This window comes from Rutidosis leptorrhynchoides, chromosome 3 (genome assembly GCF_046630445.1).
Source record: "Rutidosis leptorrhynchoides isolate AG116_Rl617_1_P2 chromosome 3, CSIRO_AGI_Rlap_v1, whole genome shotgun sequence".
Lineage (NCBI taxonomy): Eukaryota > Viridiplantae > Streptophyta > Magnoliopsida > Asterales > Asteraceae > Rutidosis > Rutidosis leptorrhynchoides.
The window spans coordinates 537,213,005-537,232,252 of record NC_092335.1 but is presented as its reverse complement, the minus strand read 5'-3'; the positions used below and the strand labels follow the sequence as shown (position 1 = coordinate 537,232,252).

Sequence of the window (19,248 nt, the reverse complement as noted above, 5' to 3'; positions counted from 1 at the left end):
AAGCTAGCACAAACAATAGCATATAACCCGAGCAATATAATATGCTACACTACAACACATAACCATGGTTAACCAATCGCACAAGGGAAATGGTGCTCGCGAAAGACCATCGGTGTTCGTAACAACCGTTAGTACACTTAACACGTCGTACACTAACCTCACGGGTGGCATCTTAGCACGTCGATACTTCACCCCGGGTGGTGTCTTAACACGTCGACACTTCACCCATCATACTTTCCGGAGTAGTGTCTTAGCACGTCGACACTTCACCCCTCATACTTACCGAGTGGTGTCTTAACACGTCGACACTTCACTCATCACGTGAAATGTGGTGTCTTAACACGTCGACACTTCACATCTCACGCAACTCAAGTAAATACATTACATACATACACATATAATTATTCCACGCACCTTTTAACCGGAAAGTGAAAATAAGCAATTAAGCTCCTCAACCGTCAATGAAATCCACCTATTTCATTAACATAAATCAACACACATCTAAATAGAGCTTTCGACCCACCCAAATAGACACTTAGTGCAATTGTTCACCATTTGCACTCACAACGCCAATCTTAGGCCTAAACCACCAATAATCACTAAAGCTAGTGACCATGGATTTAAATCACCCAACTACACATCACTAGGTCATTAAATTCGTGCTAGTGTTCTTTTGACCTAAAAACCCATTTTGACCTAACAATGGGTCAAACACCAATCTTGCAAGTTTCACACCCCAAATCACCAGTTAGTCAATTTTATTAGTAAACTTTATCCAGTGTTAACTCATAACACTAACAATTTCATCAACTAACTCTAAATTACTAATATTAAGTTTATTACACTTTCACCCAAACCATAAACCCCCAATTTCACAAAAATCTAGGGTTTAGTTACTTGCAAGACCCAAATATGAACACTAACACAATTAATTCACAAAATCCGAGTTAGAGACTTACCACAACACTTGTAGAGGTGCTAGAAGGTAGAAACACGAAGGATTAAACCCGATCTAGCAAAAACCCACTTGGAAAGCTTCACAAATCTACTTTCTCTCTCTACTCTCTCTCTAAATGAAAGAGATGAAGATAAGGTTGGTGAATGGGGATAAATGAGGCCAAAATATGCTTTTAATGCTCCTATACTCGTTCTATTGTGAAATTACCAAAATGCCCTCGTCTAATTTTTAATTGAAATAAGGATTGCTGAATCAGGTGCTGGCACGGCGTGCCACAGTGCAAAATTCCCAAAATTTTATTATTTACACCGTGCGAGTTGTACTTTTGGTTTTCGGGTCTTACAAGTATGTGGAATTTGGTTCTATTCTATAATAACTTTGTGGTCTGGAAATTGATTAGTCCGGGACGGACTTTTTTTTTGTTTTTTTTTAACAGTAGTACGGGATTACCCAGGGGAGTTAACCACTCACGCGTTCATCTCTCGCAGTTGCATAACCCGCCTCCAACTGCTGCCCAGGAGGAAACCCGACCCAATCTGAGGGCATGGGCGGTAAAACCCCCTCCCCCACTGCCCCCGCAACGCGATATGCGGAAGGCACCCTTGGGTGGAATTCAAGGGTAAAGGGGTGTAGGTAAAATATATACGAAACTGAAACAATTAAACATATTATCACAAACATAATAGTCTAACAAAAAATATGTATAATAAATAATCATAATAAGAACGAAAAGATAGAAAGATCTAACTGATTTGAAGGTTGAACCGGGCTTGTGTTTGACACAATTCCCTTAAACAGATTCTTCGTCTGTTCTCAGGGTACACCGGTCCGAAGCAGCGTACTGCCAGACTTGAACACTTGCCTGAAAGATAATCGAACGGGGATACCTTTGTTGAGTTTGAGAGAATGGAACTACAATGTGCATATCATTAGTTATGTGCACGTATTCGTTGGTTTTTTGTATCTCACTTGTGCAAGAGCCAAAAGCTCCCTTATATAGCACAAAATATAACTCCAATCATTAAATCAATATTAAACTCACTTGTAACAGTCATAATTAAATCGATAGTTAAATTCATATTAACAACGAAACCGTTATAAATTCAAAAAGAATTCGTAACCAAAAACCATTATGACTGAATTTACTACAAGTATTGAATATCAAGATCAAACAACCAACCAACTGACTTTGAGATCTGATATCCCGTTCACACATTTTCACCTAATTTTCCAACAAGGGGCAACCGTGTGTATGTTGCACCCCTATGAACGAGTACATTAGCTCCCCCATAGAGGGTAAACCTCGAGTAATCAAGTCCTCTGAGCGCGAGACCCGATACCGGATGAATTGTGCATTATGCGCACCCTCTGGTCATACTCCCTTCCTGAATAGTTTGACATAGCCAGGAATCAAATCCGGGTGATTTTCTTCATTGGGCAACTCGGTGACCACTTAGGCAAGCCTGCGTACTCCGTATAAATACTTTCTAATTGTCAATGCATCAATCAATGTTACCATTCAAATGTTTAGAATTTTCATCATCTTTTTAAAACAAAACTAAAAATACCAATAGTATACATCAATTATGTACTACAGTAATTGAGTAATATGTCAAATGTTAAATCAATAAATATTGGGGAGCATCTTCATGGATGCCTTTAACACTTTTTTTTTTTTTTTTTTTTACGAGGAACCCCTACTACGAACGGGCACATTGGCCCCCCGCAGCGGGTAAACCCCGGGTAAACGGCAAGCCAACCCTCCACCGCTACCAGGTAAAGCATCCTCAGGCTATTGGTCTCTTAAATTCGCCCCAAGCGTGCCTTTAACACTTTACTTAACCCCTGTGGCTGATATTTTAGGATATTTAAGGTGATGTACAAACATACCCAACTAAGGAAGTAGTCTTTTAACTGGTGGTGGTAGCTGTAATATATACGCGGGGTTGCAAAAGACGTGAGACGGGGTCGAGACGGTCGGGTCCTAAAAAGGTCGAGACGTTCAAGACGGGGTAGAGACGGGGGTCGAGACGGGGGTCGACTAAAGTTGACTTTTAAATATATAAGTATAAAAATGCATATATGTACACATATTTTAAAGCTAAAAACTTCAATTGATTAATTTGTACCCATAATTGCTATCATCGTCAATTTAATACAAAAAATTCAAACTAAAATACGATATATTTCACCGATTTTACCGATTTTCTGACTTTTCTGAATTTTGACCGACTTTGACCCGATTTTTTTCAACTTTGACCCGAATTTTACAGTTGACTGTCATATTAGACGGTTTTCTTCGAGACGGGACGGGCTAGTCACCAAACCGTCGAGACGGGCGTCGCAACGGCTCGAGACGGGGTGTTTCGCAACAGAGTATACGCCTATAAAGTAGATTACTTGCTTTAACACACAATTTACATAATCTGTTTCATATTTATAGAAAACTAGAAATTTGGTCGTCCCGCTTCGCTGGGCGAAGTTGCATTATTGTTAGCGGGATAATGATCATTTATGTACATTAACAACATATAATAAATTTCTCTAAATAGTTAAAAATTTAAGATTATAAATTAACTAATATGTAAAACTCTTTTCTTACTAAAAAAACACATTTCAGTACCTCATTTATCCTTCCATTTTTAAATATATGTTTTAAAATGTTATACATACGAAAAAAAACCCACATATTAAAAACCATTGACAACCTCACTTACCACCCCCCCACTTGATCAAAACAACAATAAAAAAAAAAAAGAAAAAAAAAATATTAAAACGGCACCCATGGCCTTTGTTGTTATATATAGAGATAAATAATTAAACACATTATTATTATTCCTATATACTAATTGTCGCTCAAAAATATTATTCCTATACATCACCTTTTACGCTTCATATTGTCAAATGAACCCAAGATAAAATAAATATATAGAACCTCGTGTGCAAGGCCTGAATTGAAATTAAATTTCACATCAAGTCTAAAATTACAAAAATGCCCATCTGGCTAGGCTACAAAGCAACATGGGCACATGGCAATCATTGAACCTTCTGTTTTAAAGTGTTTCACTGTTATACACCGGTTATACATACATATAATTAAAAAAGTAAAAAGAGACGTAAGTAAACCTAATACCCACACGCGTCCATCAACTGTTGCTAAAAACGACATGCATTCACAAAAGTTTTAAACATGAAACGACAATCAGAACCCTTTGCTGATATGTATATGTATAATATATAATAATATAATTAATAGTAGTAGTTCTTATGATTTAAAAAGTGTTGAGAATCAATTCGTTATCATTTTCAAAAGCTTGAAAGTAAAATCAAGTACTGATACATAGTTTTCAAGGATGAAACTAATATGAACATACGGATTAATATTAATATCCAATCCATGGAAATTAAAGGCAGGATTTAAAATCCATATAAATTTGATTTTTCTATTTTCATAGCGTCTCAATTTTATTTTTATTTTATTTTTAAAAATTTTTCCTACTTATTGGCCGGAGGTCCACTCGGAAGCAATCTCTCTATCGTCGAATAGAGAGAGGGATGGCTTTCTCGGGTTTTCACTTTGGGTGGAGAAATGACTTGTCTTTATTCTCGGATAGGGAAATGATTGTCTACATCTCACCTCTCACTTGTGTGGTATTGGGTTTTGTTGTTGTTGTTGTGGATTAATATTAATATCCATAATAATAATAATTACTACAGTATTGTCTTACTATACAGTAGTTTTTAATTTGTTTTTAATTTTATTTATAGTATACAACAACTTTGATTTGACTATAAACAAATATTTGTGTTTCACTATCATTGTTTACAAAAAGAAAAACCACCAAATCATATCATTACCAGATTTAAAAATGACTAGCTTTTGTTATTAAGTAATATATCTTGAACATTATCCCGTTGTTAATTACAAAAGATATTTGCTTTTCAAAAAGAAAAAAAAAAAAAATTAAACATTAATTACGGAAAATGGAAAATGTGTGTCCACACTCCACATTGTATACAGATATCATAAATTACTTAACCCAATACCCTCCCATAAATAACTCACCTCCTTTTGGTGTATATATTCTCTCCACATATATCATTATGTTCTTGCTAAATATAGCTAAAGTTTAGATTTTTCTTGGTTTCCCACTAAAGAAATCTACCTTCCTTAAAAAAACAAACAGTATATAATTCAATTTCTTGAAAAAAAATCAAATTTTTATTACAAAATGGAGGTAAAGAAGCCAAGAATAGTGATAATTGGTGCAGGAATGGCAGGTTTAGCAGCTGCCAACAAGCTTTACACATCCAGTGGTTCAAAGGGGCTATTTGAGCTTTGTGTTATTGAAGGTGGGAATAGAATTGGAGGTAGGATTAACACTTCAGAATTTGGTGGTGATAGAATTGAAATGGGTGCTACTTGGATCCATGGTACTGAAGGTAGTCCGGTTTATAAAATAGCTCAGGAATCAAATTCCATGGACTCAGATAACCCATGGGAATGCATGGATGGGTTTCCTGATAATCCTATTACCATAGCTGAAAATGGATTTGTGTTGACTCCATCTTTAATTGATCCTATTTCGAATCTTTTCATGAATTTGATAGATTTGGCTCAAGGAAAAAAGAAAACAAATGGTGTTGGAACTGGGAATACTAGTTTTGGTTCTTTCCTTAAAAAAGGTCTTGAAGATTACTGGGAAGTGGAATCAAGAACCGAAAGCGAAGGAATAATCGGGAACGGGAATTGGAATAGGAAGTTGTTAGAAGAAGCAGTTTTTGCAATGCAAGAAAACAATCAAAGGGTTTATTCAGCTGCTAATGATTTGTTTAATCTTGATTATAAAGCAGAAAGCGAGTATGTTACGTGTCCCGGGGAAAATGTTACTATTGCCAAAGGATACTCCAGCGTCGTAGATTCGTTAGCTTCTAATTTACCATATGGGGTCATTCAGTTAGGCAAAAAAGTTTGTAAAATTGAGTGGCAGCCTAATAATGAAGTGGGAATTATAACAGAAAAAAGCGATCAAGATCGCATAAGACCGGTGATGTTACACTTTCATGATGGTACAACTCTATCAGCTGATCATGTTATTGTTACAGTTTCATTAGGTGTGCTCAAAGCAGGAATTCGTGATCCTAATGGTTCGGCTGCTATTCTTAAATTCGATCCTCCACTTCCAGATTACAAAATTGAAGCCATTTCAAGACTTGGGTATGGTGTTGTTAATAAGCTTTTCTTACAATTAAGTCCCGATTTTACCGAATTAGACCAATTTCCATTTTTACAGTTTGTATTCCACCAAAGTGATTCTGAAGCTAGGAACCCGAAAATACCATGGTGGATTAGGAGGACAGCTTCTATATCACCAATTTACAAGAAATCGAGAGTGTTGTTATCATGGTTTGCAGGAGACGAAGCACTTAAGCTCGAAACACTTCCAGATGAAGTGATTCTTGATCAAGTCTCCACAACTTTATCTACTTTTTTGTCGAATTCTTCAGAAGAATGTAATGGGGATGTGATGAAGAAGTTGTCAAAACTGAATCTTGTTAAGGTTTTGAAGACTCGGTGGGGGAAGGATCCACTTTTTTTGGGTTCATATAGTTATGTTGCAGTTGGGTCAAGCACTTGTGACATGGACAAATTAGCTGAGCCACTGACCAAAAGTGGTTCATACCCACTTCAAATCCTGTTTGCAGGGGAAGCAACACACAGAACTCATTTTTCTACAACTCATGGTGCTTATTTTAGTGGGATTAGAGAAGCTAATAGGCTTCTTGAACACTATCATTGTATGGATTCTTAGAATAACCTATTTTCATTTTAATCTTCATATTTGATTTTTGTTATTATCATCATTTTCTATAACGACCATCAGTGTCAATGTGGGTTTTGGATGTAATGAACTGAATTATCATAACAAAATTCATAGCTTTTGAGAAGAAAAAAAATATATATACGTTATATTTCCCTTGAACTAAAATCTTAAGAGCTTCGATTAAGCGTGTGACATTGCAATACAATAAGAATTTTTTTGTACCTCCTATTTGACAAAACAAAAATGTGTACACATTCTAAAGGTAAGGGAGTGTGTTTACCTCTTAATTGAATGGTTCAACGCTAAATTTTGAACCATTTAACATTCAGCCTGTTTTATATCTGACCTTTGAATGACATAAGTTGCTGAATGTTTCAACATTCAGTGCTAAATCATTGAAATTTAAGACACACTCTTAACCATTAAACGTCTAAATTTTTAAGTATATATTCCTCAAATCATATCCAGAAAACTTAACAAACAAGGATATTGAATTTTCTATTCATGTAACACATTAATAAGATAATTTTATTAAATTCATATCGTTCATCAAAAGTGATAATTAAATAACTTTTTTTTTCATTCAGAACAAAGTTTATTCAAAAACTCTGAATCAATCAATCATTCAGATTTTATAAATTATTAGGCGCTAAATCATTACCCTTAATTAAAAGGAGCCTAAAATCTGATGTATGTATTGATCCAAACCCATAGTTTTTTTCTGGTTGAAATAGTCTCACAGGTCCAACAGTCCATAAAAAATTATATATATGGGCTGGATCTTGATCACTTATTGGGCTTTTTAAAACAAAAAATAGGGTACTAGCCCACAAGTTCTAGAAAACTTAAAATCACCTCTCTCGTTGTTGACGAAGAAATGGAAAAAAAGTCGGCTCCGTCGCCGCCACCACCGTCAGCTCCTCCACAACCACCTAAGGAATCAGTTGTTCGTGGTTATAAATTTGTGTGGCGTATTCTTCTCATTTCTAATCTTGCTCTTGGAGGTTTGTTCACCTGTATCTCCATTTCACACCTTACCGTGTGTTTTTATATGCAGCTTACTTATACCTATATTCACTTTAACTTCATTACTTTTTAGTACGATTTGAGTAGAATTTAGTTTATTTGTGTGATCTGGATATAATTTCAGGGATTTTAACTTTGAGGTTTAATGGAGGTTGTGGTAAACTCAATTTTTTTGGAAGAATTAGACTTAGGGCATAGTTTTAGGGCTTAATGAAATTTTTTAGCATATATTGTTACAATACTGTACAAGCTTGCTTATATATTTAATGTTTTAGTAAGCAGAGTCTAGTAATAAATTTGTTTTAATTTCTGAGATTATTGGACAACACGAACGCGTTTTACATATTTTTCATGTTAGAAAGTTGAGCTGGACAGCATCTGTTAAGCAACGATGTTACGATTCTTCGTTTTGATGGATTAATCAATCATTTGTGTGAGCCATAAGATATTTATGGTCTTTATGATAAGCAATAAGTTCATCTGATATGAGAAGTTTAGTACTAATTCGTCGCCTATCATATGGCTAAAGGATACTGAATATTATGACTTGAGAAACTTGTTATTGTTTAGTTTCGAGCTTTTAATTTGTAACAATTATAGGCGCCTGGTGTATCTAGTTAGCTTACCTCGCTTATGCATGATTGAGTGTTGTTGCTGCTGTTGTTGTAAACTTGGCAGTCTTTGTCTTATACACATACTCTATTGTGACGTTACTAAGCTTTCAAATAGTAATAAATCTCGTGGATTCGTTAGAAGAGTATGTCCCGTTAACTTGAATGATTGTAATATTGCAGCTTACATATTTACAAGGCCGAGAAAGAAAGAAGCAGCGAAAAAAGATAAGAAACATAGTACTGAACATGTGTCTTCTCCCGAGATAAAACCCGTTCCAGATTCTAATGGAGCTCCCTTGGCCCCTAGCTATGAATCTGAGAAGATGCCAGCACCGAGTCCTGAAAATCAATGGTCAAAACCTTTTAAGTGGTAGTTAGAAAAAGATAGCATTTAGTTTTTCTATTTCTTGGCCCTGCTTACCAGAAGATTATGAGGAATGATATGTTGTATGAGGGTTTCTATGTATTTATCGTTTATTATGGAAATGCTTCGTTGACAATTATAAGGAATCTGTAGTGAAGCTGGTGGCTAAAGGTACATGAGTCTTGTTACAAGATTTGAAAAAAATAGAATGACTGTTGATTTATATTTTGATGAAAATCAATGGATTGTTTTGTGTTGTGTTTATATTTATCTTATCATGAATGCATTTTTTTTTTATTTTGTCAATTACTTTTAGTTGAGAGCCTAAAACCTGGAATGAGGATCAAATTTGACACAAAAACATATATCAGTTTCTTTGTTTATAGCGTTAATCTCCAAAGTCCACACTACGAAGGGCAGCGCGATTCTAATTGGTTTTTAACCTTTGTTTTAGTTTGTGATTCTAATTCTAACAGATATATTGGAGATGAATCATGAATGTAGGTTCTAATAGTCCTATATGATTTGTAGTTCGTGTTTGTAGGTGAATCTTCTAAATCACGAAACATGATTTCTAAGAATATACATCTAATAAAACTCATCACGTTAAACATTTATGTCTCACAATTTCATAAATATGATTAATTAAGATACACTCTAAACTTGTCTTATCCTAATACCAGTACCCTTTCCTATAATTTAATTTTCTACGAGTCATTCAAGCCACAACAACCACCTATGCAGTTAACCTGTAATTAGCTAACTCGTTAATGTTTTTGAAGATTGATCAAGCAATCACCGGTGATCCCTCGAACCCAATCATCAAACGCTCGGATCTCTTTATCTTCACCAATCATCTCGATGAAGCAATCGTTGCACGTGTTAACGTCCGTAGAGATTGCACTTACGTCCACATTTGCTTTAGGTATATCCTTTTTATCTATGCTTTCAATACTCGTCTTCACACCATCAATTGCATCTTCAAAGTTTTCTTGGCATTGAGAAAGGCATTCTCGCATTTGTTCCGATGTTTTCGGGTCTTGTAAACGTTTCTTCAGGACGGATTTGAACTCGCTTATTTTATGTTCAACGGCTTGTAATTGTTTGCTTGCAACTTTTGACCCCTGCTGGTTGTTTGTCACAACTTTTTCTTGTACACCAATTTCAGGTAGCGCGAGCTCAAGAAGCTCCGAGAGGGAGATTGGAGTGTCGTCGGATGATGGTCCACTGACAGGTGTAGGGGTACGGGTAGGGGTGGGGGCGGGGGTCGGGGTAGGGCTGGGGCCCGGGCTAGGTTTAAGGCCCGGGGCAGGGGATCGGGCTGCTTCACTACATATAAATATAAATACAAACAATAACAATGAAATAATAGTCAATGTTTGGGTTATGAAGGTCATTGTCTCTAATCTTTGTTTTGATTAGTTTGTGCTTATATAATAGAGACAATGTGAAAAAAGTTAATATTTATCTGGATGGGTAGGTTGGGTTAAGGGTTCTTTGAAGGAAAGGATTGGGAAACCATGTATATATTTTATATTTATAGATAGATAAGATATGGTTTCTATATATGGAATTTTCATGGTTGAGGGTTTGAGGTTAAGATTGTTTGATTAATTTCGTACCATCGAAAACAAGAAAAAAGAGAGACAACATTTGAAGTTACGGTGAATAATGTTCACTAAATGGTGACCTTTGGTTGGTGTCACAAATTAATGTAATCGGATACATACAACTGAATTAGCAGTTAAGATAATAAGGAATAGGTGACAAATGAATTATAAAGATTTTACCATATAAATAAATAAATAGTACAAACTATATAACTGGTTTCAAACGGATGTATTTTAACTTATTTTGTAGAAAAGCGCACTTATAGTGCTTTTCGTATGCAAAATAAACCCTCTAGTAGTTACAAATATCAATTTATTTTGTTTTGTAACCTCTTTTAAACACCCTCTAATCTAATTACAATGAACAACTTTAAGGTCACATTTTGGTGAAATATTTTTCAACAAGCTATACTTATCATCTTGTCTCTCCGCCACACCATCCTTCTCCACTAACACAGCCGCCACTATCCTTACATATCCACCACCTCCAGCCACCATATATGCCAACAACGCCGCCTTTGCAGGCATCATACTTGGATTACACGCTGCAGACTCCATATACGAACCCTTACACACATTCCCATCACAATCAATCAATGCGACCCCCGAACAGCGCATGGGTCTCCACAAACCCCTCCTCTCTTCACAAACCACATTGACACACATGTTTTATCTACATTTCCAGGGATAAAGTTTTCACCTTTTATTAAAGCTAATTCATTGTTATGTTTTCCGAGGATTAGTGGTGTTTCTTGATCTAATAAATCAAAAGGACGAAATACCTACACAAACATAAAGAAAATACAGGGTGCCTTTCTTTCACAAAATGAGTATTACATTAATATATCAAAATACAGCAGTAGCTCCTTTAAATTACACAACAATTAAATTTTAAATTTACAGGTTATAAAACCAAAAGCCACACATGAGGTTACCACAGCTACTGCTGAAGAATCGATCAATTGAATTGAATTGAATTGAATTTTTAAAGTCTTTTTCTTTCAAAATGGACCAAAAGAATGCCTATTTCACGGATGATGGAATCAATGAATCAACAATTAATGGGGGATGAATCGCATTATCTGGCCATATTTTGCTCCCATGACCAGACAACAATAATCACTACCGAACACATGTTTTCTTTTTTACACGTCATATTTCTTAGGTTGTCTCCAGTGAGCCAAACCTCTTGACAAGGAACCAAAAATGGAAATTTTGCTTTGGGCTGCTTTCCTAGCATATAAACGCTTGGCTGCCAAATCTGAAAACTTCTTACCCTTCTCCATTGTCCGTTCAATCTGATTTAAAAGGAAGAGATAAACCAATGTTTTAGTAAAAAAAATCACGTTGCATGTGTTTGTCGATAAGAAGAGCAACAAGATTACGAGTATAGAACATTAACGTGACCAGGGAAAAAGTAAGAGAGACAATAGTTAGAGAATTATTGTAAATCTCACCTTGTGTATTTTCCCATTCTTTAAATGGTATCGGATACCAGACCAGTTGATAGACTGAGAAAAATGGGAACGGATGGCTGATATTGGGTACAAAAAATTATCCACCACCATTGCAACAAACACCTGCTCATTGTTCAACCAGATCTCTTAGGGTCACTACTTAGTAAGCACTAATCGACCATATATATAATACTTTCAAGAGTTTTGCAAGAAAAGGCGGAACAAAAATAACTTTATAGGTCAAAATTACTTTGAGTCAGACAGTTTCAATCATGTTTTATCTCAAACAGATTGAATCAAAAAATCAAACTAGAAAGGGGAAAGTCTCAAACGGCTGCGCATACAACCTCCAAAATCATTATAATTATCATTTATTTAGAACATTATTATGATAAACACGCTTTAGTAACCACTATTAAGCCACTAACAATTGTGTGGCAAGATCGTCATAAAGATATAGTAATATTTTTTATGTAAGAAAAAGTCATAACAGCTTACCAAACACCAATTATAAGCACCAAGAGAAAGCGGAGGTGCCTCAGGAGACAACATGTTGCACAGCCGAACTTCTACTCTTGTTAAATTCCACATTGAAAGAAGTTCAATGGCAGTGCACATGACTAGGCAACCTACGAGTCTCAAGCCTATAAAACATAGTCAGAACATGTCGATAACAGAATCTACAGATTGGAAATTAAACTGATCTACTTATGTACAGCTAGTGTTAACTTATTTTTTATTTATAGCAAGCCAATTGGGTCAGATTTTAACATATATAGCGGACAGGTAACAAGCCCAATGACGAAAACAGGTGCAACAGGTTAAACTCACCGAAATGGAGAAATGTGTTCTTAATGCATGCAACTTCTTAAATCTTATACTCACAATTTAGATAGATTAGTAACTATATAGTTTTGTAACAGATTTTCACAGACTGACTATTTATTTAATAAATAAATAAAAGCTTCTTACAAGGTCAAAATCCAGTACAAAAATATTACTACAAGATTTTAGCCCCAACACATTTTGACCCATAACCCATCCTTTTCAGCCAGCCTATCCACCGCTAACAAAACTGTAATGCATTACTCATTGTTCTCACAGGATTTATTCATATGAAATATGAATACTGCACAATCATCAAGGTTGTAAAAGTCGCTAGTTGGGGACTAGTCGGTCGGAACCTTGTAGGGGCTAATCGGACAAGTCAAAGACTAATCGAATGTTGACCAACTTTGTCTTTTACTGTATTTGACCTACTTTAACTGATTTTGATAGATTTTCAGCGACTAAATTGGACTTTTGACAACTTTGACCGTATAAATCGGTCAAATCAAAGGCTAATCGGGGATTAGTCGGACTACTACAAATATCCAATTAGTCGGTCTAGTTTGGGAACTTATACAACCATGATAATCATGGAAGCCACAAAATACATAAAGGTGGCCAAGTACATGTACTAACATCTAAAACAGACAACGAAAGAGAGAATAACTTACCATTAGAGTTAAGAACATGTTCTTCGGCTAAATTATCCTTAAAATGAAATCTTAGTGCTGCTGCAACGTGAAACATGGCCATGATATACGGGGATACAAATCCCCAGGAGAGGTAGAAGTGCACAGAAAACAATGCCCGGTTCATTATCCAGTTTATATATGATGTGTAGGACTCCAAGACAAATGTTTGTTTTCTCAAGTAGTTCCAGTACCTGTATATACAAAACATACAGGAGATCAATTTAAGTAAATTAGGACTGTGCATCTTAAAGGGATGTTCGGATGTGTGTTTTAAAAGTGGTTATGTAGTATTTAATAATGAAAATCACAGTCAGCCACAAAACAGATTTGCAGAAGATAGTATTTGGATAAGCTTCAAAAATTTGAAGTAACAACAGTTTGATGTGTGAGTATTTGATGTTTTTTAATAAATTAGAAATTAACAGATTAAAAACAGAAAATAGTAACAGAAACATCAAATCATTAATAAAAAGATATTCGATTTCAAGATGAAGCTCAAATTCTCCCTTAAATCACTATTTTGTATCTACAATTGTTTAATTGGACCTTGAAAATGTAAGATCACTGGCAAGAGGATGAGGAAAAACTGCAACGGGAGGTGATGTGATTAGCCTTTTATGAGCACCTGAAAAAGGATACATATATGAGTGATTCAAGATGGCTAGACACAGCATGTAAAAATGCATGCTTTATTATGGGGAAAAAAAAACAAAATCATATAACATCTTCCTGGACAATGCTGGTTCATATATGCTAGAGATATGGATTTTAACAATAAATGATGACATCATATATACAGCTATTTGAGAGATCTAAAGTGTAAAATAACAGTAAATGATGACATCATATTATGCAGTCAATATATATGGAAAGAGATGTGGATTTTAAATCCTGTATATATTTCAGAGCCACAAGATTACACGACTCCTGCTCATAATATCAATAAGACAATAACTATATTACCAGCTATAGCAGCAAGAGTCATATCATCAGAGTATCCACCATCACGGAGTCCAGATACGACACCATGTTTGTCAGTTCTGAAGTCATCTGCGTGCATCTGCAAAGAAAATTTGTCAATATATACAATAATAGATTAATAAATCTATTGCAAGCAGAAACAATGAGGTTGAAAAGTTCTTGCCATCATACAGCCTCCCCAAAGAAAGAACGTCCTCCCACCAGTTGCAAACCCCATTGAACATGGCTGTAAAGAGAACAGTGTTAGAAGAATCGACAAAACTTGAGCAACATAATTACTTAAAAAGGTGAACAGTTAATATATTTGTAAAGCATGTTATTACAAAAAAAATGACGTAATGATGCTCTGTAATAATCTATCTGTAAATAGTGGAGGTGGCAAAATTTACAAGTCAGGTGGTACGGGTATGGTTTTGGATGAACATGTTTAGTACGGGTTGAAACAGGTCAGGTTAGATTGATCCACAAACACTTGTGTGTCAATTATTCAGAAAAAATAAAAACAACAATGTAATGCATGAACTGTGAATACAAAAAACAATATCATTTGTGATTAAGGTGTTGTATGCATAAAGAAAAAAAACTTTAGTCGCCTTTTTCCCCATCTGATGTGTATTGACCCATTTAAAGTGATGGTCAAGATTGCCACCTCCAGTACATATACATATTTAAATACATATGTAAAGCATAAAAGAAAGCTATAGTCCTGAAAGTATGTACCATGTGATACTCATAAATACAGTAGCTTCCCAAACTTCCAGATGGCAAATCAAGTGGGTAGCCTGTTTGGATAAATATCTGCATAAATTTTCTACCAGGTAAAGACGAATATAATTCGGTAGACAAAATGAATAAGATAATGGAATTTCAAGAACTAAGCACCATCTATCAGTAGATGGGAGGAATGTGCATTAACATAATTATACCTCAGGATTCTTTATCATCTCTGCAGTGAGGGCTCCAACTGATCCAGGATGCAGCCTAACATCATCATCCAGAAACAATACATACTTGCTGTCTTTACACATTTTCTCCACCCCAACCTGCCATTCAGAACATAGGACAGATTTTAGGTTATATAAGATGATATTGTTATGCACTTATAGAACAGCTTATGAACATATTCGTGCAAGCAGTCTCATCTGTCATAAGATCTAGCTTTTAGAGACTCAAATATCAAGGAATGCGGGCAAGAAAAATCAAATAAAAATATTGCAACATACCAGCTGATTATGAATCTTTTGACTACATGTCGTGGATGGGCCAGCTACAACTATTCTTGCATCAACATCATCCTGCACGTGTTTAAATAAGTAAGGTCAAGAGCAGTATCTAGTGAAGTTATAATTAATAGAAAAGCTCATACCTTTATTTCCAGAAAGATAAAGAAAAAATTAAAGTAAGAAGTACAACAGAATAACCACCGACTATACAAAAGAGTTGCACAATATTAAGCGTACCTTAAAATCTAGAAGTAAACGAGATACAGCATGATAAGCTGGGTCTTCAGTACTATCTACAATAAATAGGAACTCCAAGGGACCACCATATAGGGAAGTTAACTGCATGCATTAGTCCATATTCTCAAGTCTCAAGCACAGGAAATACAAATATATAAAGAGTTAGAAAGAAGGAAATATACCACACTTCAAAGTAAAAGAAAATAACAGTAAAATATAGTAGGAACCCAAAAGTGAACAATCAGTTAAAATATTCCAAACAATGTGATGATTGAAAATACATTGTAGGTAAGCAGTATCCTGCCCTGCTACCGCCTTTCTTAATAACTATGTCTAGTTTGAGATAGTGGAAGATATATTTAGTTAAATGCACATCCAAAAAAAGACCTTGGAAATATGCTGACAAGTTGAATCCTATTACATGATAATTACATAGTATGTGTTTTGTATGGAACCTGGGTTCTCCAGTTGTGCAGATTATGTTCTCCAAAACCTTTCAAGGGCATTACAACCGTGACCCCCGGCAATTGAACCTGTGTTGAATGTTCTAGATCATTTATATCATGACTAAGAAATGCAAAGTCATTGCCATCTTTCATGCTTTTCTTCATCTGTCTTATTTCTCTGTTTCTGCAAGAGATTACATATAGTGAGATTGTTTTTCGAGTGAGGTTTTATACAAATACAATGGCTCATCTAGCAAATGCCACATAAAGGATAGGATATGGACACCATTTTGGTACCTCACATAAGCTGCACCTGCCCATCCAGCAGCCAAAAGTAAGCATATTACGCACCCCTGCAACATGAATACTTCCTCATATTAACATGCATTATGCTAGTGTGACAAATGAACAGAGAAAACAAAAGAAAGAACAGCAAACTAAACTTCCAAAGAAACCTTAGTACAGAAATTAAATTTTGAAATTACACAAAAGTGCCCTAAGCAAAAATAATCTATAAATCAACAAGGAAGAAACACTCCTCCAAACACCACCATCACCATCCTATGGCTAACAAGCAATATTTAAAACATCAGGTAACATAGCATACTCAACTAGTGTGACTTTTACTGCGTGTATTCACTGTAATATTAAATTGAATTCATTTGTATTACGAAGTGTATAATTTACCTAACATATGCTAGTTAGCAGCATCACTATTACAAAAATATACTTCATTTTATTGTAATCAGCTAATACTTGCTCGCAACATTAAGTTAACATAAATAGAGCAGAAAATTTGATCATAAACATTATACATATCTGCGTGCAACTATTAATTATTTGAACATATTCATTACCAGATCCACACAAAAAATGTAAAACAAAAGAATAATTAAAAAAAAAAAATAGGGCACCTGGATCTGAACAAAAACAGCGAACGGACTACACAAAGCTCTGCTAGTTGAGAACAATAAGGAATCAAACGAAATAAAGGAAGAATTGATCTCCATGGAGAAGTAATAATAGATAAGAATGAGTGAGAGTAATGAAATCTGTAAGGATGAATTAAAATCAATGAATGCCGCAATTTCCGTTTGGAGAAATTAGGGCTAAAAATATATTAATAAATAATAAATTATAATTTATAATTTATAAATGTGTAGATATAGTTTTGTATGTATGTAAAGGTCAGCTTCTCTCTCAGATCGCTACAATCAACGAAGAAGAAGAAAGGAGAGTGATTGATGAGTGCCAGAGAGAGAGAGAGAGAGAGAAAAAAAAGTAAAAAAGTTGTGACCGCGTAATTTATATTTCAAAGGGACAGGGTGGGGATTACAAAACGGTATTCATATCATCCTTCTTTATCCATATTCTTTGTTTTTATGAAGACAAAATAATCAGATTTATACGTAATATATAAATGCATAAGTTTAATAAATAATAAATTTACAAAATCTATTAGCATCGCAGGTTCCGTCACGCAAACTATTCTATTACTTACTGAATAAGTTTTAATATAATTTTATTAAATTACGTTTACAATCATATGCCATTTGTATGTTTATGTTACTATATTATACGAAATACATTAAATAAGATAAATTTTATGTTTATATATTTATATATTCATATTTTATATTTATTTTATATTTATATTTATATACAGAGTATAATAAACAAAAGCAAAATTACATAATTAAGGAGGGAGAAACCAATGTTATATAGAAGAGGGGATGATGGTATTTAGAATATCCAACGAATCTTCCGTCGTCAATCATCATCGATACCATTTATAAATAATATACTCGTAATAATTTATAAATAATGAATTATACGGCGTATAGATTTATTAAAAAATAAATAAATATGTCATCCAATACATCTTTGTTTAGCAGTTTGTGTATTTTAAAGCGTATCTCAATCTCAATAATAATATAAAAAATAAAGGTGTTTATTTTATTTTATTTATTTATTTAAAAAAAAAACATAAACTTCTATAACCAATATATAACCAATAGAGATATTCATCGAAAACGTGAATCCTCTAAAACGTACAAAAATACAATGAAAAAACATAGGAGCTCGACTAAATGAATAACTTAACAAGAGCTCGAGACATTTTCAATAGGCGAACATACGTAGCTAATAAAAATAAAACAACAAAAACAAACTACACGCTACAAAAAGAGGGTAACTAATCGAGGCGTCAACGGAAGATTAGAAACTATCTTAAGCAAATCGAACTCAAATGTCTTTTATGAAGTCGGAGAATTAGTTTATTTCGACACCTTGTACCGACTTCTTTTTCTTTGTTATTTGGCTTAACCGTCACCGAGGTAGGATCATTGGAGTTGATAGGAATCCCTTCGTCATTTTCGGCAACCATATTATTCATCATCACGTCAAATGCCGTATAAGAAAAAGTCAACGAGATGGATTCTCTCGAACTCGTCCCCTTGACAAAGGGTTTCTTACCAATAATACGAAATAAATTCACTTTTAACTGTGCATTAAACACTTTTACTTTCCAATAATACTTAATACAATTGTAGTGTATCTATCAATTTTTAAGTGAAAATACATCATCCTTATAATTTCATGCTTTTCACCTCATTCCCCTGACCCTTGAGATGTGAAACATCACAACATAAAACACCACCATGTCATCATGCATGTCACGTACACATATTCGATATCTCGTAGCAGTAAAAGTATCTACTCAGTACACAGTTACAACACATGACTAATATGTTTGGAAGTGGAACACAAAGAAAGTAGATCCAGTCATCCAGTATGCTCATATTCATGTGCGCACGTGGGTTAGGCAACATCTTCATATTAATTCATGACTACTCACTACATTGAATACTTTTGTTTATGCTATAGCTAAACTTAGCCCCCAATCACGTCAATTGTTATACTAGTTATTTCGAATTTTTCTATAATAATAAAATAAAATGCTCTACATTATTGTTTGAACTTTTTGT

At 34.5% G+C, this 19,248-nt stretch overlaps 3 protein-coding genes across 3 annotated transcripts; 2 read left to right on the top strand and 1 right to left on the bottom strand.

Annotated features, from left to right (window-relative positions):
* The first annotated feature begins 5,040 nt into the window (after positions 1 to 5,040).
* Positions 5,041 to 6,871, top strand: LOC139898445 (probable polyamine oxidase 5). The gene has a single exon (XM_071881174.1). The coding sequence runs from the start codon at positions 5,191 to 5,193 to the stop codon at positions 6,769 to 6,771; it is 1,581 nt and encodes a 526-aa protein (XP_071737275.1). The 5' UTR covers positions 5,041 to 5,190; the 3' UTR covers positions 6,772 to 6,871.
* Positions 6,872 to 7,633: 762 nt separating this feature from the next.
* Positions 7,634 to 9,013, top strand: LOC139898444 (uncharacterized). Its single transcript, XM_071881173.1, has 2 exons — positions 7,634 to 7,787; positions 8,604 to 9,013. The coding sequence occupies exons 1-2, from the start codon at positions 7,661 to 7,663 to the stop codon at positions 8,795 to 8,797; spliced, it is 321 nt and encodes a 106-aa protein (XP_071737274.1). The 5' UTR covers positions 7,634 to 7,660; the 3' UTR covers positions 8,798 to 9,013.
* A 2,194-nt stretch (positions 9,014 to 11,207) lies between these two features.
* Positions 11,208 to 17,374, bottom strand: LOC139898442 (uncharacterized). The gene is made up of 14 exons (XM_071881172.1): positions 17,176 to 17,374; positions 16,559 to 16,614; positions 16,271 to 16,445; positions 15,816 to 15,917; positions 15,579 to 15,650; positions 15,282 to 15,398; positions 15,076 to 15,153; positions 14,519 to 14,581; positions 14,338 to 14,434; positions 13,921 to 13,999; positions 13,354 to 13,565; positions 12,353 to 12,498; positions 11,855 to 11,977; positions 11,208 to 11,695 (listed from the first exon to the last, which is right to left on the bottom strand). The coding sequence occupies exons 1-14, from the start codon at positions 17,269 to 17,271 to the stop codon at positions 11,543 to 11,545; spliced, it is 1,569 nt and encodes a 522-aa protein (XP_071737273.1). The 5' UTR covers positions 17,272 to 17,374; the 3' UTR covers positions 11,208 to 11,542.
* Positions 17,375 to 19,248: the final 1,874 nt, after the last annotated feature.

Coding starts and splice junctions, on each gene's coding strand:
- LOC139898444 (XM_071881173.1), top strand. CDS start 7,661: ATGGAAAAAAAGTCGGCTCCGTCGCCGCCACCACCGTCAGCTCCTCCA. Junction 7,788..8,603: donor TTCTAATCTTGCTCTTGGAG/GTTTGTTCACCT, acceptor GTAATATTGCAG/CTTACATATTTACAAGGCCG.
- LOC139898442 (XM_071881172.1), bottom strand. CDS start 17,271: ATGGAGATCAATTCTTCCTTTATTTCGTTTGATTCCTTATTGTTCTCA. Junction 16,446..16,558: donor GCAGGTGCAGCTTATGTGAG/GTACCAAAATGG, acceptor AATCTCTTGCAG/AAACAGAGAAATAAGACAGA. Junction 11,696..11,854: donor AGAATGGGAAAATACACAAG/GTGAGATTTACA, acceptor CTTTTAAATCAG/ATTGAACGGACAATGGAGAA.
- LOC139898445 (XM_071881174.1), top strand. CDS start 5,191: ATGGAGGTAAAGAAGCCAAGAATAGTGATAATTGGTGCAGGAATGGCA.